This window comes from Colias croceus, chromosome 5 (genome assembly GCF_905220415.1).
Source record: "Colias croceus chromosome 5, ilColCroc2.1".
Lineage (NCBI taxonomy): Eukaryota > Metazoa > Arthropoda > Insecta > Lepidoptera > Pieridae > Colias > Colias croceus.
This window is the reverse complement of record NC_059541.1, coordinates 5,006,238-5,029,606: the sequence shown is the minus strand read 5'-3', so window position 1 is coordinate 5,029,606 and position 23,369 is coordinate 5,006,238. Positions and strand designations below refer to the sequence as shown.

The following is a 23,369-nucleotide window of genomic DNA, read 5'->3' as shown; positions in this document are numbered from 1 at the left end:
AAGTAAACAGGGCCAATTCGGAAGCACGTTATGGTTTTGCCTTTTTTGTACAAACAAACCAACCTTTCAACACTTTATGATCTCGTTAGCAGCTTCTTTATTAAGAGATTTATGGATGATTTAAATATTCCAAAACATGTTAGACTATCAAAACGAAATTTAAATTTTCGAAAACAAAAACAACCTTCCTAGCACTCAATTTTAAATTGACGTATAAATATGTATAAAGAAGCAAAAAATAAATAAATAAAGAACCTTAAAATCATCAGTTTAGGTAGTCATCAACGTCACTTGTAAGAAAAGCATAAAACATAGCTATAGAAGTGACCAATGTGCTCATCCAAGGATAAAAAGATTCAAGCTCAGCAAACAATATACACAAAAAATTTAAAACCGTTTTCGCGAGACTTGAAGCTTAACTGTCTTGGACTAAGTAATCCCTTTTTTATTCTGACCAACAACTACGAATTGATGTTTAGTCTTGCATACGAATTCTGTGAAATACGTGTAAATAGTATACTTGTAACAAATCCTTAAGATTAACATTATTATCTACTCGAAGAAAGTGCTCATAATTCCGGAAATTAGGAGGTTTACTTACAGGATGTTTATTGTGGTTATACCAAAGAATTAAATCAGCGTTTGAAATTTCCTGGATTATATCCCGATTATTATCAGTATCGTCCTATGTACGGTAAAAGTAAAGTTATTTTTACAATCTACATAAATTGTGCCAACACATGTTAGAATACAAACAACTTCAAATATACCGACAAGAAATGAATGTCGCCACTGAAAAGAAAGAACAATGCTTTTTTAATTTTTATTTCTGAATCTGCATGAACAATGGTCGTTGTAAAATTTATAGAGGCAGTATTCCGTAAGTTCTTTTTGTAAATCCCAGTTCGTTAGGTACTAAGAAAACCCTTCGCTGATTGCTTTGTCTATGTTAGAGAATCTTTTATCTCCTAATCTTCCTGTCGATTGAAGCGCCGCCGACCTGCTTCGGGGTCTATACCTGAAATCTGAAGAAAAGCTTCTAACCACTCATGAATATGCAATGATTTTTGTTTTAATTTAAAACAAGTAAATATTTGAGTAACATATTATTCCTATGTAGTTACGGTAATTATGGTTTTTAGAGAAATTTAAAATTCTGCATGGTAATCAGTCTGCAAAAAGCTTCAAAATACCTATGTAATATTAAAATCTCCGACCTGTAATGATTCACAATTTGTGATTCAACTGACATACCTACTTTAAGATTGAACCTTCCGGAAATTAACTTTATATTTTCCCAATCTTAATACAGATCATTACGCAGACAACAATTAATGATATGAAGAATTGATGTGCAGCAATAATGAAACGCAATTAGCATAGTTAAACAGTTTAATTAAGATTGAAATTTTGAAAATGAAAATGTTTCCGGACTGGAATACCCACAGTGAGGAAGGACAATGAGTCTAAAGGAAATGAAAAGAACGGTATTATTAGTATAACAGAGGGAAGGCCTATGCGAGCACTTTTACTGGAATCTGTATTTATGATGGCGTGCAGAGGTGGCGGTACGGCGGTCGACGCGGGCGCAAGGGACGGCGGGCGGCGCCGGCGCGGGCGCGGGCGGACTTGTTCAGGCAACGGTGTCGCTCGCACCACACACCTACTAGTTCTCAGTCCTTTCGCAGCGGCCAACGGTATCGCTTGTGCCGCTACTTGCTACGCACAAAATAAACAGCGACGCGAGGAAATCTATCGTGCAGTGTTACGATGCAAACTAGTGTTTATAGATTTTGGACGGGGTGATCTATTAGACTTTGTGATAGAGACAAACAAGGATTGAGTGCAGTGTTAATTGACGTTAAAAATGCCGAAAATCTTTTTGATAAAAAAGAGGCTGCATGAGCAGCAGCTCGGGTTGCAAGAAGGGCAGGAGTTGCTCGCGAGCAAAGCGGACTCCTTGTGCCCCGGCTCCCCTCTAGATGATGGTCCCATTCCGCTCCTGTCTAAGAAGGATAAAGAATGCGGTGAGTTAGTTTAACATTCATATACATAATGCGTCCATTCATTGCTTCAGACATCTTTTTGTACATGCTTCACTGTCATCCTGTTAAATTAAATGAATAACGACGCCTTTTATGGCATGTTCATCGGTCTTCTGTAATATACCTACGTGCAGCATTTTCAATGTCAATCGCTCACGTGCTATTATTATTTTCATATTTATTATTGCCCTGTTTAATATAACTATTTATTAATTTCATAACTGTATCAAGAGATGTACCATTTATTCTCACTTCCTCCATAACGGCTACTCCGTCAAAAAAAGGATACCCACACTTGAACAGAATCCTGTTTTGGACAACGCTCAAACATCTCTACCTGCGATCATGTTTGACTGTCGTGATCCTTAAGCTTTTTGTTAATCGTAAAAGGTTTCAAATTTATTTTCACTGCAAAATACAAAAACATATTTTACTATTAGCAGATCAAGGATATTATATGAAATATATTTGATATTGCCGCAGATAAATCAATATTCGTTCAGACAAGCGAACCCAACGTCAACGAAGATTTTAACGGTGTCGGGTAGTTACTAAGCGTGAATCACTCATAACTGTCAGGTTTTTGCGTCTTTGCACCATATGTTTACTCACACTGTTGTGCTAAAATTTTGTCTGTGCTAATATGTTTCCACTTTATAGGATTTGAGGAGAACCTAGGACTGTATATTATTATGTTTTCAGGAGTCAAGTGTTCCTTACACTTCTATTTTGCATTTTCTTGTTGATTTTGCTTGAAAATTTCCACCTTAATTTTATGGCACACGTATCAGGATTATTATCTATACAAAAGAAATATAAAGATAAATCAATTACTCGCTATAGATGGTCACAGTAACGTCACGGCACGAGACAGGAATTGACCGGACGATGTTAGTGAGGTGTCAATGATTGCTATACAAAAGCGCACTTCCGTTGTTTTAGAACTGTTTTAACGTTGTGTGCTTATATCCTATATTGTTTGAACGTCACCTCCAAACAATTCTACGGGCCTAGAAAAAGATATTTTATTAATAAAACTGACAGTAGGTAGGTATCACGAAGATTGAAGAAAAGTTAAACGATCTTTAAAACATGCTACATGGGTAACATAAATGATATTATTATTCATGTTACCAATATTTTAAATTAGGAGAATCCTTAGTCAGTTTAATCTAATTTTTCAACGTAATTAAAACATATCAGAGATGGTCAAGTTCACGTGGTAGGTATGAATAGGTACCTTTTATGAGCGAGGTGTCAATGATAACAGCACAATAGCGCTTCCGTCGCTTGCTTTGTATTTAGGTTAGTCACCGCTGTTTGACATTTCAATAACATTAACTTTTAAACAGGTACTGGAAAATACTGTTTACGATCTCTATTAAAAACGTCTTCAACATCACAATTAGATAATGCTCGGCTTGCCAACTAATGAGAAAATTCTCGTGATTGACATAATTTCTGTAGAAGATAATTACACAAATCCCCACGACTTTTAGTGGCATGATTAAAACCATGCAAAGTTGACCTAGAATAAAAGATTTATAAAAGTAGGATCAAGTTAATTATCTCCTGATAATATGTATTTAAATGCGGTCAATTGCATGAACCTCATACCGTAGAGCCTCAACATATATATTATATATATTTCGGAGCTGCCTTATATATTATTTTTTAATCCTAGTTTTTAAATTAATGAAAACATTAAAATTGTTTAAATATACACGTAAACACACATGAGATGCGAATAACAAACAAAAAATCAACTAATGGTTTGTGCTTATAGTTTTCAAGCAACCGAGTACCTAGGTACTTAACTAATGTAGCAAAAATAATCGATAGCACCGTTACAGAGTACCCGTATAGAAGTTTATCGCTATTGTAAGTGAAATTATAAATAGACTAAAATGAACAGTACATAATTAGGTACACAGGTGATTCTACACCTGCTTCTGCAGTAAAGGGTGCGAATGTACGAAAGGTCACAATGTAAAAGGTAAAGTTTAAAGGGGATCAAGATGGGGTCGTGTCGACCTTCCGTGAGCACCGAACTTACAACAAGTACTTTATACCGACAAGTGTATATGACCATTCACAGTTATTCCATTCTTTCTTTTTCTACAATTTAGGTTATTTTCATTGAATAATATAATGTTATAAGAAATAGATGATTATAATGAATTGTATCCTTTGGAGATTAATTTCGAATGTACCTATATGTGATAGAGAATTTTATCTCCCCCAAGATGTTAATAATAAAATAAACAAAAATTATTTGATTGTAAGATTTTAAATATAGCCTTTTATAATATTAACCAAACATCTACTTATTCTATTATTCAGAAATAAAAAAAAATCCTTTAAAATTTGTGTGCATGTAAATTTGGGCGATGTTCTGATGTACTTACACCACTAAAGAACTATCAAAGTTATGTTTATATTTGCCTTAATTTAGTAAAATTAATGATATTAATTTAGACAAATAATAACTATTTGAGATCAGTACAAAAGACTTCAACGCGTATCGTAGAAGTGTATCGTGAAGACGGTTACATAATAATAAACAGTTACTTTATTTATTAATTATCGCCATCTTTTAAAATTACATTCTTAAATTTGCATTAAGTTAGTTTACTTGTTTTACCGCTAATAGCGTTGGGTTTACTGAAGTGGTATGACAACTTTTAAAAATATATTTCATAATAAATTGAAATTTTTGTTAAGTTCTATCTTTAATATTAATCGCAATATACCTACATTAAATTTTTTCAAAAAACAAAATACTCGAAAGAATTTGTTTTAAGATTTTCCAATATAATATTTCATGTGAATTAAACATTAAGTTATTTAATTTATGATACCTTCGTTTAATTATACTGATGACACTATTTTATATTTTCATATTAAAAATATGAAACTCGTTCGCAATATAACCTTTCTTGGAGCAACTGGTATAATAATAAAACATAAATAGCATGTAGGTACTCTATCTAATATGCAGGTCTTTTTAAACTTAAAATTATGCCCCGAACTTAAATAATAAGACTAGGTATTCTTAATCTACACTAATATTATAAAGAGGAAAACTTTGTTTGTTTGATTGTAATAAATAGGCTCATAAACTACTGGACCGATTTTAAAAATTCTTTCACCATTCGAAAGCTACATTATCCACGAGTAACATAGGCTAGGTTTTATCCCACGGGAACGGGAACTATGCGGGTTTTTCTTTGAAAACGCGGGTGAAGCCGCAGGCGGAAAGCTAGTGTCTATATATAGCACACAATTACCTGAATCGTTATATTATCAATTAATTAATGGTAAATTCTTTAATTTTCTGTACAATTCGAATCATACGAAGTGAATGAACAAAATTCCCTTGAAACAGTAGGCATCTCGTATATCGGTGAACCGTTTACAATCAGTAAAAAAACATGAATCTTTTTGCATTACCAAAAGGAAAATAAATTTTACCATGTGGCCGCCAGCACCATTGTATCGTCCAGCCATTGTATTGAAGTTGCCTTTTTAAGGATTTACCTTTACAAAGATTTGCGATAAAAATACTCCGATTACATTCATAATGGAGCAAAACTGTTCTCGGAATGACTTTAACCAAACAATTGCACTTTAATCGGGGATCTTTCAATTATTCTTTCTTTACATTACTTGTTACTGAGAAGGATACTTAATATTTTGTGATTTGGGTATACGTTTTGGTAATATTGTGATGTGTTTAATTTGTTGTAAAATAGGATTTAGTTTCAAATCAAAAGTATAATGATGTAACTAACCAATTTTCAATTTACATACATACTTCAGCAGAAACTTCCTTTCCATTGTATGGGTAGATAATATAATGTACATAGTATGCTTTAATAAAAAAGTAATTATCATTAGCTAAAAGTTTAAAGCGACAAAAAATCAGTAAAGCGACCCACTTAAGGCGATTAGAATATTTCGCCATTAATTTTTTGCTCAGTCCTGGGCATGGCTCGTGAAGTGTTCTAGGAACGACTGGTCACACATGTCTCAAGATATTCTCTTTACACCGGTTTCGTTAGCGCACGAGATGCGGGTTCCAGTTTTTAATTATCGCTCATGCCAATTTTAAAAAGCATCTGCTTGTTTATGTACATTCTGTGTTTTTTCACCAACTACAGTTTATAGCGCGTCCTTTCCAGATGTTCAATACAAATATGGATAATTAGATTATATAAAATTTTAACGAACGTCGATCTGAACAACGGCAGGCTTATTCTGTTTTATATTATTTTATAAAATTACTTATTCTGTATATACATATTGTAATTTAAAAAAAATCCACGAGCACTGAAGTCATTACGCGTACGGTACGCGTTAAGATTGTGGGAAAGAAGCGACTGTAACCAATTGCGTATATTGCGGAAACAATAAAATCTAGTATTAAATAGGTTTTGATTAGTATTTATTATAGCACTATAATATCAGATAGGTTATCGCATTATCTCCTATAAAATAGTGCTGAAGACAAACGATGCTAACTAAATATTTTGAGTTGTTAGGTACTTACAGTAAAAGCAATAATTTAAATAAATAAATATTATAAGACATTATTAGACAAATCGACCTAGTCCCACAGTAAGCTCAATTAAGACTTGTGTTGTGAGTACTAGGCGACGATAAATATAATATTTAATAAATATATATATATAGATAATAACACCCAGACCCAAGAACAAATAATTGAGTTCATCACACAAATATTTGCCCTGACCGGGGATCGAACCCGGGACCGTCCGCGTCGGCTCAGTAGGCAGTTACTTTACCAGTGCGCCAACCGCGTCGTCAATTTAAAAAGTATAATATTCTATATTTAAAAGGCTGAGATATATGATAATAATTTTAATATACGCTACAACGGTTTAAATCACGCTCTATGAATGTGCACATATTATGTTCGTCATCACTGAAACGTTATGAAGTAGGTAAATAATACACGTGCATTCAAAGTATTCATTATTTACAAATAATTGAGTTCATCACACAAATATTTGCCCTGACCGGGGATCGAACCCGGGACCGTCGGCTCAGTAGGCAGTTACTTTACCAGTGCGCCAACCGCGTCGTCAATTTAAAAAGTATAATATAAGGCTGAGATATATGATAATAATTTTAATATACGCTACAACGGTTTAAATCACGCTCTATGTATGTGCACATATTGTTCGTCATCACTGAAACGTTATGAAGTAGGTAAATAATACATTACAGGCATTCAAAGTATTCATTATTTTAGAACTTGTATTGCGTAATGCCATATTATGTTGTTTACTGCACCGATATATTATAAACCAAGTATGTATAAAGTGATATATCTACATAATTCTTCATCTATAAAAGTACCTTTTATCTATTTCAAGTTTGAATGATGTTTTCGACGTTTGAGCTATTTGTTATATCGAAACACATTAAGGACCACCTGGGACGAACTGGACATTTTTATCGATGCTTCGAAAAATAATCCTTCTAAAAATATAGATAAAGTATGACTAAAGTACGGTTATAGCAGACATCTTGACATATTCCGTTGGAGTGGACAAGGTTTTCATATGTGGACTATAAACATTTAAGGCAATAAAAATAAACAGTATAGTGAGCGTTTCGCACGCACCCATAGCGAGCATAAGGTCATCTCTATTGTTTTGTCATGCCATATAAAGATAATCATTTCGTGTAGGTATTTTAGAGTAATTTGCCAAATAACGCCTACGGTGCCTACAAAGGACAATGTACGACTGTTCCAAATAATACCTGAACAGTGCCTCATTCGAACTTGTCGAGAACATGTTTCAGAACTAGGGTGTCAATTCAATGTAAATTCAGAATATTTGAATTATTATTATATTATGCAATAATTTGTCTTATGTATTTTACACAATTCAACACAAAAATGTGTTTTCATAGTTGGAAGTTAAGCATGCATATATGTATCATAAAGCAAAAATAAATCGATCTGGTCCATTATACCATAATTTAATTTCGCACAAACATATAACAATAATCTATTTCTATTAATATTTATTCACATATAATGTGTGGGAACATAATAATACTTCTTAAAAAAATAACGGTTGAACATAATTATAAACGTGTTTTATATTCAAGCGCAGCCTACAACCTGTAATTGCGGGCTGACCACGAAAACAAATCATTTGATCGCCTTCATAGATACAAGTTTTTTAACACACCAAATTAGTAACTTCTAGCCTTGAACACTTCGCTAAACATATTTGGGTCATTCACCCTCGCCAAATCTGGTTGTGATTCACGTTGTGATCAAAGTAATAAACTGTTGAACAGTTTTTGTAGCTATTCATTTTAAAGAAACGAAACACTAAATCGATGATATTTTTTTGTATGCGAATGTTTTTATTGGAAAAGTTCAACTATAGAAAAGAGCGTTTAAATTTATAATAGGAGTTCCTATGTGTTCTTTAGTACAGCCGCAAGTTTGTCACTGAAGTAGCGTTTAGGTCGGTAAGTTCAGAGTATCTAAACTGTTTGCTTGGGAAAATTTAAAATTATTTACAGATAATATATAAAAAAAAAACAATTATTTGAGAGTCGAAAATACGGGATTAAAATAAAAAGCCTCTTCTTTTAATAGATAATAAACTTTTAACCAGTATCAGCGTAAAAGACGCAGGTACTAATGAACACTAATATACGACCGTACACATGATAAATAATTCAGTACAAAAAATGTCCTTCTCAACGACCTTTAACCGATCCTCGGCGGGCAGTGCGATCCCGATGTACCGTGTGCTATCGGTACTTATGTTAATGGAAAAAAGGCCTCAACGGAATTTTATGTGCTTCGTCCGGAGCGGTTCTTCGTAGCTGTCTTAAGTTTTTAAAACGTTAAATGCTAACAGCGTCCGATAACCCCGAGAAGCAAGGACATGCTAGTTGCCTGCTGGCCCGACGCGTTGTTTTTTTATTGATGTTCACATTGCTAGCTTAACTGCCTTGTTGAATGTGAAACATTTTGTCATAATAAACTTGAAAATGTTAAAACATTCATTTCTTGTAAAGTCAATGAAGTACCCGTTTTAAATTGACGTCTTTTACTTCACAAGTTTTGCTAGCAACATTCAGCAAGTCCAACATTATAACGACTTGCCAGCAACGTGCCATAATTAATCATTTTGGCATATCTATTAGAATGGCATTTTCCCAATGATAAATGTTCCAGTAATTACATCTAATATAATAACTTAGAACCGCAAATTTTATTTAGCTAAAATATGGACCATAATTAAAAAGCAATTAGTTTATGGATTTTTAAATTCTAATCATCATTTAAAATTTCGATTTACGTAGCGAAATTATGTGACTAAACTATCAAAGCTATCATTTTATGATTTTGTCTACCTGTTTACCAAAATCTGACTGACTAATTAGCTGAGATGTGAATACAAATTTATTCCGCCCGAGAATATCTAATTATTGCCAAAACCGACCAATGAAGGCTGCTTTTAATAGCCAAATAATGAGTGTTCGTATTCAAGGTTATACATACAGTTTCTTGGCAGGAAACAGAGAGTAACTGAATAGATATGGACATGGTAATTACGGGGCCTTCACTTACCGTTTTAGAATAAAAACCGCACTTTTTAAATAGACCTCGTTAACAATGACTTCAATGCTAAATAATATAGTACGATGTATGGTAGGTAAATGGTGAGGATAAATGCTAGACACATTAGAGTCTAGACAAATCCGTTTATACCTACTAGAAACAGACATGATGTTACATTTAAATGATTTCAATATTTCCATTTCCATAATTTTAGTTCTTGTAAAAATAATTCAATTTCATTCTTTAAATCTGTGACCAATGATAACTGTCAGTGATGGTGTTATATGGATGGGGGTTCAAAAATTCAAGTTTGCGTTGTCACGCCTGGCTGCGCGGCCGCATACAATTACGAAGACTGTAAAAAAGAGCTCAACAATGCCGGCCTCGTCCTTGGATCCCTAACAAAAGCTAAGAAAGGGCAAAGGAACCCGTTTGATGCAACCTTGGGACTTTCACTAACTACCTACGCATGTTTTATGTCTACAGATTCAAGATGAACCATTATTGACATTAAATTCTTTCACTTTTAACTATAATTGGTTTCTACAATCTTGATTGAACTTGTTGGAGTATAATTGAATAAATAACTTAAAAACACACAAAACAAAAACAAAAGTTTAGTTCTTACGTTCGCGTTCGGCATACACATGATCCTTAAAATATGATGTATGTATAGATAACATTAGCACGAAAGTTAATTCACCTTCTTCTTTCGTAGATATAAAAGTAATAATAATATTAAGTCCCGTATAAGAAGGAAATAATTAAAACAGAGAAGAGTCATAGTTCATAACTTTTGAGTAATAATTTCGACAATGATCTCAATAGTCAAACAATAAAATTACAAAAATTGCGATGTGCTTGGGAGAGGACGAGACTGAATTGGTAATTTTATGGTATGCCAATTATAATAATGCGATACGCACACATAAAAGTATATATGTGGGTGTGTATGTGGAGGCGAGCATTACCGTTATGGAGGCACATACCAGTGACGTCAACGAGGCCTTATGCCATCGACGCTACACGAATACGTTATACGGAAAATAGTTAATATTTTATTAGTTAACATTAAATTATTTACAGTTCTTTTAAAAATATTATTTTTATTTTCAGATCGCGACGTATTCGGCGAAAGCAATGGAAATAGAACATCGCAAGAAAGACGCACTAAAGAGCCGAGAAGATTCATATCTTCCATCCTCGGGGGTGAAATTCCTTACGGAAGTCACAGAGGTCATGTCCTAACTCAAGCAGAAAGAAAACAATATTTGCCTGTAGCAGTTGATAGCAAAAAAGTTGAAGATAAACCCTTAATAAAGGAAGAAAAAGATGTATTACAAGCCGATCCAATTGTTCTTCCGTCTAGGAATTCACCTTCACCTGAAGCTACACCATCACCTGGTATTGATAATAATGTCACATGCCAAAAAGTTTCAGTTATTCAAAGAACACCATCACAATCACAATTCCAAAACAACAAAAAAGAATTATCTGATGTATGTCTTCCAGTTACTTTACCTCCTTCAGAACCAGAACAAGATCAGCCAATAGACTACGCAATAGCTAAGAAGAGAGGCGAGACTGAAGACGAAGAAACCGAAAAGAAAATAAGAGAACAAAGACGAACCAGCAGTTCCAAAATTGCTAACGGTATTTTGGCAAGACCAGTACTAGTATTAAGAAATTGTCCTGGGAATAAATTACCAGGCATTATCAACGCTGCCGCAGGCCATGGTCGCTCAACTAATGGCAATAGTTCAAATTCTGGTTCACAAAGTACCGGTGGGTCAGGAAGTTTTAGCTCAGGTGCTGGCAGTGCAGCCCCCTCTTCGGGTGGAGGTGGAGGAGCGCTTGGTGGCGGATCTGGTAGCGGTGGTAATGGTCGTGATGGTAGATCAAATTATGGACCTAACAGCCCGCCCACAGGCAGCCTTCCACCCTTTTATGAAACACTCGGACCAAACACCAAAGGAGGACAAAGTTCGTTTAATGCAAACGGTAACTTTTCAAACGAATTTAATATGATAAATGGTTTTAACATGGATTGTGAAAATACAGATAATGCTAACACAAATTTCCCAGAACAAAGTAAACAATATTCTTTAATGCAAAACGCGCACTATGGAATTGCATTGAAAGATGAAGAAATTGATTACGACCGGATTGAAAATAAATTAGAAAATCTTGGATCTATCGGTAATTACAGTAACAATTTCGATGATTCTATGGTTGTAGATATGGGTGAAGATGTAATTGACAACAATCAATTTTATACAACCTTAACTTTTGCTTCTAATGAAGGGATTTTAGGTAATCTTTCTGACTCTACCGAAGACTTTGCTAGCCTTCTCAACAATCACGTTGAACAAATAACAGATTCAGAAATCCGAGAATCTTCATCCATTACACCTGATTCTGTTCACAATGGTGTAGATATTGAATCCTTAGCGGAACAAGTAAACCTAAGCAGACAGTATTACGAAAAAGCAAACTACATTGCTTTTGCAAGCCAAGAACAAGGTTCCTCTTATGGATTTGCTAAGGAACGACCAGATTTATTAATGCAGCTTAATCCAGCACTCTTACCCCACAACGAAGGTCAAATGCAACAACTACAAATTCATGTACAACTTCAACAAAGACAACAAATACTATCTCCTGGTTTCCCTTTCACTAGTCATTCCTTGGATTTGGATTCACCAACTGGAGTTTCACTACCATCACCTGGAGGCAACAGTTCCTTGGATGGCAACAACCACATCGAGAACTCATCTTTAAGCCCTGCTGCTGCTGTAAGTGTGAAGAAAGGCTCAGTCGCCGATAGCAAAATTCAAATCTTGCAACAAAGGGTAAGCATTATTTGATTTTAAGGCGAAGCTCTCAATCGTTTCTCATTCAATGTCATCTTCGACACAATTAAATAAAAAAGTGTAAATATGTATTTGCTGGAACATCACGATGACATTGAAATTTGAATGTACAATACCGTTAATATATAACGCTGAGCCTGAATCAACTTATGCTTTTACCTACTGCAACTTTATTCTTGTTTATTTACGTACCTACCATTTTTTTCTACGGACAGCTGTCTTTTATATCGCTCAGCTTTATAATTTGACGAATAAATACTTATACATAAGTAGCTGTCCAAACATAACATCAATAATACTAAAAGTTTTACTTTTTCTTTACAGTTGGGCCTTCCTGCTGAACTGCCATTAGAATTTATAAACGGAGGTCACGGTGTAAAAAATCCTCTAGCCACTGAAGCAAATGCCAGACAAAGAGAAGAGGAGAAGAATAAACAAGTATTAGTAAGCGAAGATGATCCCACAAAATTCGTCTGCAGAGTATGCTCAAAGAACTTTAGCTTGCAGAGGCTGCTAAACCGTCACATGAAGTGTCACTCTGACGTGAAACGGTATCTCTGCACGTTTTGCGGAAAAGGATTCAACGACACCTTTGACTTAAAAAGACACACAAGAACTCACACTGGAGTCCGACCCTACAAGTGCAATCTATGTGAAAAATCTTTCACCCAAAGATGTTCGCTAGAATCTCACTGTTTGAAAGTTCATGGCGTACAACATACATATGCTTATAAAGAGAGGAGGACTAAGGTGGGTATTATTCTTAAATATTTCCTCATAATTAAGGGTCTAAGACATGTATTAAATATATCCCATATAACAATGTTCCATAGTTATTACATATGTAATATTTTTGTATCTTATAATAACATCTCATTTACAGATGTACGTCTGCGAAGAATGCGGCCACACAACTTCCGAACCCGAAGAGCACTACATGCACCTTAAAAAACAACATCCATACTCTCCAGCCTTACTCAAGTTCTACGACAAACGACATTTCAAGTTCACAAACGCAACATTCGCAAATCAACTACTAGGACAATTACCTATGCCAGTCCACAACTAATAATAAGACGTTTTTAAATACAAAATAATATTCAAGATTTCTACTAAAAATATGTTGTAATACTGAAAAAAATACGAATTTATTCCGTCCGTTGGTTATAAAGAATGTAAAGCGATCCCAGTGCATGTTGTGTGTCTTCTGTCACGATTTAGTTTATAAAGAAAACTGTCTTCCAAGCTAACTGTAGATCTCCTGATTATTGAGGAATATTATTAACAACTTTAATATGGGAGCCATGTCTCCTTTTTAAAATACCTTAATTTTTTAACAGTCAGAGGAGACTCCATTAGCCTATTGCGTTAGGCATGACTGCAATTAAAAAATCAAAGTATCGGGTATTATGTGCAATGTTTGGTGATGGTACGGGGTTAGTCTTAAGTTTAGATGTAGCTGCAGAATAATTAAGACTTTTAAGATACCTATGTAAGTTTTATGATAATAACACATTTGCGGTTTCATTTCAAGTCAGCGTAAGTTAGAATAGAATGCATAGTGGATGGTGCTAATAGCGAGATTATGAATCGCTGAATTGAAATGAAACAATCTATGAACCGGATGACGTTTTTGTCCGATTCATTATTAAAAAAAATAATACTTCGAGTGCGTTTTAATACGCCTCGATAGTAATTAACTCAATTAAGGAATCTCGTTTCTTTCCTTTCTAGTGATATTAGATTCTAATTGACATTAAAATGATAACACAATTCATGTCACAATTTAATGTGTACTTAATACGTTATGTTTGTTTTTGTTGGTACTTATTTTGTAACAAAATTTTTAAATTTATACGTGAACGCTCGCCCAGAGCTCACATTAAGTCGTACCAAGTTTAAATGCATTTCTAGGAGTATTTATATGATTAAATTATAAAAATAATTGGTTTACAGTGTGTGCTGTGAGTGTGTGTAAGAATTATCTATTATGCTAAGTTATTTAATGCGTTGATTGTTATTACATAATAGAATATACAAAGTGTAATTGAAATAACGCACGTGTTATGCGTAATTAAGAGTTTAAGAACTTATGATGCTCAATTTCGGTACATTTGCGCTTTCACAGCGAAGCTTGTGGATTTTAATGAAAAATTTGTAAATATGTATTACTAAATTTATATATTAGTAGTAAATTTTAAAAATATTTTAGTGGTACCTTATTAGCTTTATGAGATTTCTAAAAAGAGAATATTGTATAAATTTGTATGAAAATTGTTATAGCATTTTGTACGAAGAATACTTTGATCTGAGCGTATATATTGGCTTATCAACAGTAATTGGTTACACTCAATTATCTTGTGATAGCGCAATGCCTTAATTTTAACTACTTATCGGTTGCATTTACTAGCATTTTGATGGCAATGTAAAGTTATAGTTTCATATTTTTAGAAACAATCTGTTACATTGTACTGATAAGCAATAATATAATATCATGATTAAATATATGGTTTTATTTCGGTCCTATGAATTATAACACCTGCATTAAGCTCTACAATAGTAGAGTAGTTCATATGGCGCTGTTAAGACAAAGATTCCCAAAATTTTAGATACTTGTTAACGGGACAAACATAAACCTGAACGTTGTTCCAGCCTCGATCGCTGCGCTAGTGCTGAAATTTTAAACACACTTTTGTAATTCGTAATGATTGCGCGTGATTCATTAGTATATTATTTGATAAAATACATTCCAAATCTAATGCAAAACATCTATTTATATTTCGATATGGCTTAACCCAAACCATGAGCCGGAGTTTTGAACCCTTGACCGCCAAATTGCGGTGAATTATGATAGTCTGTGGGATATACTACGTATAAAATATTTAGTCACAAATAATAAATAAGGAGAAAGCTTGATTTTGAATGGTGATAAAAAGTAACTCGCAGAAATGTACTATTATTTAAAATTCAAACATTTTTACTTACCTACTCTTCCAATAACTAGACTTTTTCAGAACCAGACCTTCAGAAATGAATAGTCAAAATACACTAATTTACCCAAAGAATATGATATGAGTTTCTCATAGGTACTTTAAGCTATCAATCGCAGTCAGACCCCTTATTTCCAAAATTAATGTCGGACTAATTAACAGTTCAAACCTATAATTAGTTCATCATCATCATCATCATCATCAGCCCATATACGTTCCCACTGCTGGGACACGGGCCTCCTATGAGGGTACAGGCCATAATCCACCACGCTGGCCAAGTGCGGGTTGGCGGATGACACATGTCGTCGAACTTTTTAATTCTTCGACATGTCGGTTTCCTCACGATGTTTTCCTTCACCGTTCGAGCAGTGGTGATGTTACAACATGCGCAGATAAATTGAAAAATAATAATGATAATTAGTTCACAAATATATTATTATCTTCATTTCGTATTGATTGTTTAATTGTAGGTATAAAATGACACACATGTTTTTTATGTTTTCTACAAATGTATGTTTATAAATTGCTATATAAGTTTTGATAACTCCCTGAAGGATCTTTATTTGCTAAGATTAATTGAAATCCTTATTTAATACTTAATAAAAAATGACAAATTTATGTTAAGATAATTTTATTTGACACAAACTAATTAGATATTTATTAATTAACGTTAGTTTCTATGTGGAAAATTATGCGCTGAATTCATTTTTTAATCTAAAAAGTGCTCATTACTTTCGTTTAAATATATAAATAACAATTAACATAAAATTGGCTATAAAATATTTAAAGGCAAATTTTCTATAATATGACATTGCCCAAACTAATTCAAAAGGATTTTTATTAGGTGATCTTGCGGTAAAATGTGAAAATTTTAATGTCTGTGGTAGCTATGGATCACTTCAAGCTGATCTCTAAAGTTAACTATAGTAGAATTTCAAATCGTCGTTTTCTTACTTCCCTCATATTATGTAAGAAGTTCACTCTTTGACTGGGTCTCCGAACCAACTTTCATTAATAATAATTAATGAAGAACTAAAATTTTGATTAATAATAGGTAGATTCACTACATAGCTTTTATAAATCTACCCAATGTATATAATACAAACAGAATGTTAAAAAGCAACATAAAGAAAAAGTGAAAATACATTAACTATGAGCAACATAATGAAATTGATATTTTTATTATTGAAATTCGATTATTATTTTCCTATAAACGTTGACATAATATGATGTATTTTTAATTTAACCTCATGGGCTTACTGCTTTACTAATTGAATTCTGATAGTAATCTATCAATATAATTATAAAATGTAGCCCTACATTTTTCTTCACATTCCCTCATATACGTACGTAAAAGCTGCACATAATGATCAAACAAAAATTAATAAAAGAGCATACTGATAGAATAAAAGCAGTCGCCCCTTACTTACCACTGTTATATCTATTGTATATTACAAATAACACAGGATTTAAAAGGACAAGTAACGTTTTAACTAATTTAAAACTGTTTATATTGCCCTTTATAACTATTGTGTGTGGGACGATTATATCCTGGAAGGCTTTGTATTTTATACAGTTTATTAGAGCGCCATTAGCTGTTATAGCAATAATGATAACATTATTTTCTGTGTCTATTTTTGTATACGTGGGTGTCATAAGGAGAGATGCGCTTCTTAAACTTTTTAATATCTGCGTTGATATTGATATATTAATTGGTGCAAAGGAAACTAAATTTATGAGGAACATAGACCACAGGGGATTTATTTTCTATGTGTTTGTTATTACGAATGTTGCAATAATTACAGCCGTAACTCTTGTAATAACTACAAATTCATCTATTTCAACTACAATAATTGGAACTTTATTAGTGATTAATATGTATTGTTCCTACGTATACTTGGATATATTGCTTGCTGTGTACCTATTTTTATCCTTGAGAGTTCGTTATTTAAATATAGCATTAACAAAGGAAAGCAATGTAAACTATGAACTCTTCGCACAAAACGTTTTATTTTTCGACGGATTCTTTTGGAGAAAAGACTTCAATAATTTAGTTAAAGTACAACTTATAGATAAGCTAAAAGTTAGACAAGTGTTTCGCTTAGTATTTATAGTTATTCGCCATATTGAAATATCATACAGATTTGTGGTAAGTACCTAGATGATGTTATTATTTATAAATACAACATAATCTAAGCTAGCATTATTTTTATACAAAATATTTACAAATTAATTAGAAAATAATGAAATTCTGTTCACTATAATTTATTACTTAAATATTTTCTTGGCCTTATAAGTCTTTAAATTATATTTAATTACAGATTCTCATTGGGACTTTTTTTGTATTAGCATCATCGCTTGTAATGGCACACGGCATTATAAATTACCTAAAAATTATACCGGTATGTATACTTAGTTATAATATCGTATTTATAGTTGTTTCCAATTATTTAGTCACAATTTGTGAATGTAACACATAATTTTATTAAGAACATTTATACCTAACTCAATTTGATTCTCTGTTTCGAGCAGTGGTAAAATTTAAAAATTAATTTTATCTCCTGCTCGCTCGAATCCCCGACTTTTATCGATGTGAAGTCCGAGGTCCTTACGAATGAACCACTTATTAATTATTATGATTTTACACTAGCTGCCCCGGCAGACGTTATTGTGTTGTTTTTACGCTTTTATCTCCATAATAATATAACCATCCTTGTGCCTTAACAAAAATTAAAAAATACCCGAATTGGTCCAGCCGTTCTCGAGTTTTACCACAGTTTTACGCTTAGAGACACATTTTAAGATTCATATTTATCTATATAGATTAATTATAATTAAGAAATAGGTATTCATTCACATTTCTTTAAAAATTAAATGTTCCATACATGGTCTTAGGTATTTGAAAATATTGCATAGTATATTATATGTAATCATAATGAATATTTTTTCAAGGTAGTTGATGGATTACGGATTACAGTTGTGTTAATTTCTGTTGGTATACTTTGGCTATTCAAATTTGTCTGTGGCATCTTCGCGGATATGTTTTTGACGCAAATCGGGAAAACGCAACAGATTTGTGCGTATGTTATGCTGGAATCTAATTTATCGGGTAAGTATTTTTTTTTTGCGTAAGTTACAAAATGTGCACAAACAGTGCAGATGATACATATATACAATCATGTATACTAATATTATAAAGCTGAAGAGTTTGTTTGTTTGCTTGTAAAATTATTTCATTAAACCAATTATGGTTATGCGTAAAAGAGAAGTTTACCTACTTCGACAAAATTTGTGTCATCTCTATCCATATTAAATAATAATGAGGTATCATCTGCAAACAGTTCTATTTTAAACCTGCGAATAATAAGGAAAATCATTAATATACCTATATACTAAAAACGAACGGTCCTAAGATAGATCCCTGCGGAACACCAATGTTAACAATCGGCGCAACCCAAGACTTATCTCCATCCATTAACAATATGCTTACAAGTTACAACAACATACATATTTGTTTAAATCACAATTTGATAACTAAGTATTCAATCTTTATTTAATTTCAGAGGACACCCTTCAATTAACAGAGGAAATATTTCAAATGTTCAAAGTTTACGATCCCCAAATATCTGTATACGGGATGTACTATTTCAATTTTAGTGCTGTTTCGAAGTGCGCAGTGACTATAATCGTACTTATTGTCCAAATGTTCCAGTTTTCGTTTCCAACGAGAGAAGACCTTGTTCATAATAATGTGGAAACTTATGCAAATATAACACATCCCTTCTAATACAATAAGTCTTTAGTATGTGTGTTCTGGTATCATACGACTAACACTATCCAATTACCTACTGTAAACTAGCAAAATTTAGCTTAGACATAAAATACCTATAAGATTTTGAATTATATAACCTATTGTGTTCTTTCAATTAATTTTGTCATTTTTTTTTTTTAATGAACTACTGTTATGCATGTTATATAAATATTAAACTCAAAATCATAACGCGTTGTGGTCACAACAAAATATCCACATCGCAAAGATCGTGTCATGGATCTAATGAAAAAGATCACAAAGACAATGTTGAAGGTTATCCTGTAAGACCTGAGAAATATTTTTTCTTGTACCTATATTTTTTACAGCTTTGATTATACTTCTTTCTGGCTTTCTTACAATAATACATGGATATTCAAGATCAGTTGGAAATAGTGTTGCCCAAATGCAAGAACAAGACGAGACTTAGCCAGTCTTGGTCTTGGTCTTGCGCCAATACACCTGGTCTTGGTCTTGGTCTTGCGCCAATACACCTGGTCAATTTTAACAACACGTTGCTTGATCGAATTATGAGTGGCACTTTACGAAAAAAATACTCATTAGTTATACGATTATTTTTGTCTCAGATTTTCATATGGTTGTCGACAATCATCATCATTGTCAATTTATGAGACAAGTAGGTAATTTTAAAATAAGAGTTGGTGTGACTCACAGTCTTTCATATACTGTGCAAATAATAATTAATAATTACTGTGCAAATAAAAATTTTAAATAGAGTTTGACGTTATTATCAGGAATAATTCTCTATATGCGGCGGCAAATAAATAATTATTTTTTAACAAAAAAAACTAAACCGCTTGTAATAGTCAGTACATAAATTAATTTGAATAGGGCCAACCGGCAGACATCAGCTTTATAGTAAGAAAAAAAATCATCAAAATTCTGTTAGGTACCTACTTACTTGTTTAATTAATTAGTAGTTTGTAATTAGCCAATCTAAATGAGTACCAAATTCTGCGTTCACTAGTTAATTGACTTAGCTATTTTTTACCAACAAAACTGATAATCAGCATGAGTGTGTCAATCCAGAACAAAAAGGAAGTACCGGAGTCAAATCTTTAGCTCCAATTAAGTACATAAATCAAATAATATCATCGGGATTTTATTTTTATGAGGACCTATGTACCTAATGCTTAAGATTGTTTTCATGCCTCAATTTGTCTGAAAATGTTTAAACAAAACGATAATGCGCTTTATCGACATATTATCGACACCGTAATGACACGGTAATTTACACTTGAATGTAAATTCATCTAGTAATTATAATTATTACAATAGATTTTTCTCCTAATCGATGAAAATTACACTCACGCATACCTACATAGTATGTTTAGTATCGCCGCACACGAGCCACTCGCGACAGCCACAAGCGCTGCCACGAGAAGTTTAAGAAGCTTAATAAAAGCTTTATAAAGCGTGTGCGGCGAGTCCATATAAAATGTATGAAAAGAAAAGTACCGGTAAATATATAGATATATAAATATAGTATATATAGATATAGTAAATGCCGGTGGCGCGGCGGCGTTTTGTGGTTGTGCTTGTGGCCGGTGGCCCGTGTGCGGGAGCCCTTATGTGTGTGTGTGTGTGTGTGTATTATATGTATGTATACAAACCTGCAGTATATATAAATATTAGAATGCCGCCGAGAAGGCTTACTTTCTTTAGTAAAAATAAGCTTACAATAAACTCAACATGTTAAAGAAATTTTTCATCGGTCTCGTCATCACAACGCTGATCCTCGGCAACGTAAGTTGTTCTTTCTTTTTTTTTGTATACTTACTTTAGTCACATTAAAAAATAAACATTTCAGGCATTTAAAAAAATTAAATTCCTTACAGATTGCAAATGTTAAAGCTGATGGTAAGCAATTTTCTGTTTTTATTGATGACAACTATATTTATAATTAAGACAAAAAAATAAGTTCAAGTAATACGCAAACGAGATACCTAAATCGCATTTGATTAATATTTCCTATTCCTGTCTTAAGTATCTTTATCAATAGCCTTTGAATATAGCCTTACCTAGTCGCTAGAAGGCGTCGATTAATAATTACTAACGGCCTGATATATCTTTAAAAAATATTGGATGAAGCTAGCCGAAGCCAGCCGAAGCTGAGATTTTTTGTATCCTAGGGTACCAAAATACTTAGTCGTCATGCATTAAGCTTGCTGATAGAGCTGATAAAGCTAGTGAGCTTTAGCACAATAAGTATACTAAATTGTATACTCATCGTAATATTGAGTTTTACATTTTACTTCAGCATGTTAATGGTTTTGTATCATCATCATCATCATCAGCCCATATACGTTCCCACTGCTGGGACACGGGCCTCCTATGAGGGTACAGGCCATAACCCACCGCGCTGGCCAAGTGCGTGTTGGCGGATGACACATGTCGTCGAACTTTTTAATTCTTCGACATGTCGGTTTCCTCACGATGTTTTCCTTCACCGTTCGAGCAGTGGTGATGTTACAACATGCGCAGATAAATTGAAAAATCAATTTAATTCCTGCGCGCTCGCCTGGTCTCGAACCCCGGACTTATCGATTCGAAGTCCGAGGTCTCACCACTGAGCCACCACTGCTCTATATGGTCTATAATTGTTTTATACTTGTTTTATACTTGTTTTATAATTATAGACTGCTCTATATGGTTTTGTATGAACACTATTTAAACAATTATTTTTCTTAGATCCTCAAGCGAAACCTGCACAACCTAACACCCCAAATAATAATGGTTAGTTACTCTTGTATACATAATTCCCCTGTATATTTTCTCTTTCCTATGTTTTATATAATATATAAAACACAAATATACATAGAGGACGGATTGTCTGATCTATTTCTGACTATCAATGCGCAATTTCATAGCCCAAAGTCCAAACTACTGGACCGATCCGGTTGAAATTTGGCATGATGTAGGCTTCTGCTACGATCTTGATAGATACTGCCAATGCAAGGGGTTAAAATAGGGTAGAATAGGATAGCTAATTTATATATTTAAAAATATCTCTCTATAACGTTGAATGGCGTTGTGAGGTTGTAAACAAATGTAAACCCTCAAGCAAATGAAGGTACATTACTGTTGTTCCCGCTTTTTGCAGGTAACGAAGGACCGCTAATGGATTTATTCAGTCTTCCAAAGAATTTCCTTAAATCTGTAATGAGACCTGTAAGTAATCAATCATAAATCATACAATGCGTTTAAAAATCATATATTATTGCTCCATTTATAATAAGTCCTACATCTGGTAACATATATGTGATACTGGCTGTTTCTACGAAATAATAAAATAAGCCTAGTTATAATTATAAAACAAGTAGTAACTTATTTTTGAGCTTTACATGAGCTATCTGCTATTGAAAGGCCCTTCAAAATCGGTCGAGTAGATCCATAGATTAGCCGAAACAAGCAGACAGACAATTTTTAATGTATTATTTTGAGTGTATATGTCAATGTGCATTACGTAAAGTGCTGCTATTTCAATATTGAAAACAGACACTCCAATTTGTACCTACTTATAGATAATAAAAATAATTTTATGAAACAAATATAATTGACCTCATATTTCTTTTCCAGGTGTTTTAAACAATGCAGTTCATGGGTATGGGAACACATAAATTCTGGATTAGCTATTTCTATCAATATCATACTAATAAAATAACATATCTTCATACCTATTATTATTTGAAATAAAGAAGCCTGATTTGAAATGAAATATTTTATTTCACCTAGTTACAGTAGAAACGTAAGAACACGTAGAAAAACCTGTTAATATTTCACACAATTAGGTAATATTAAAATCATATTGCTTATCTAGATATTTATTTTTATAAATGCAATATTTGCTGGGTGACCGAACTTTGCTGTATCCTTGCCAGATCGATTAACCGCCCCTAAAACCAGGAGGTTTAATGAAGTATGCAATGCAAGAGCATAAAGTACCTACCTATACAAAAACAACTTCATTAAATTCGAATTGCTCATTTAAATGTACTTACTTAGATT

General features: G+C 33.1%; 1 protein-coding gene and 1 long non-coding RNA gene across 3 annotated transcripts; both read left to right on the top strand.

Annotated features, from left to right (window-relative positions):
• Positions 1 to 1,658: 1,658 nt before the first annotated feature.
• Positions 1,659 to 15,045, top strand: LOC123692006 (transcriptional regulator ovo-like). 2 transcript variants are annotated; one of them, XM_045636607.1, is made up of 4 exons: positions 1,659 to 2,027; positions 10,786 to 12,521; positions 12,867 to 13,292; positions 13,426 to 15,045. In XM_045636607.1, exons 1-4 carry the CDS (start codon positions 1,868 to 1,870, stop codon positions 13,609 to 13,611), a joined length of 2,508 nt encoding a protein of 835 aa, XP_045492563.1. In that variant the 5' UTR covers positions 1,659 to 1,867; the 3' UTR covers positions 13,612 to 15,045. The 2 variants fall into 2 exon arrangements, with proteins under 2 accessions (XP_045492563.1, XP_045492565.1); XM_045636609.1 differs by having other exon boundaries at positions 1,660 to 2,027; positions 10,786 to 12,464.
• A 5,962-nt stretch (positions 15,046 to 21,007) lies between these two features.
• Positions 21,008 to 23,060, top strand: LOC123692038. Its single transcript, XR_006751468.1, has 5 exons — positions 21,008 to 21,107; positions 21,200 to 21,221; positions 22,053 to 22,097; positions 22,465 to 22,532; positions 22,941 to 23,060. It is a non-coding gene; the product is annotated as an uncharacterized LOC123692038 (long non-coding RNA).
• The last annotated feature ends 309 nt before the right edge of the window (positions 23,061 to 23,369 follow it).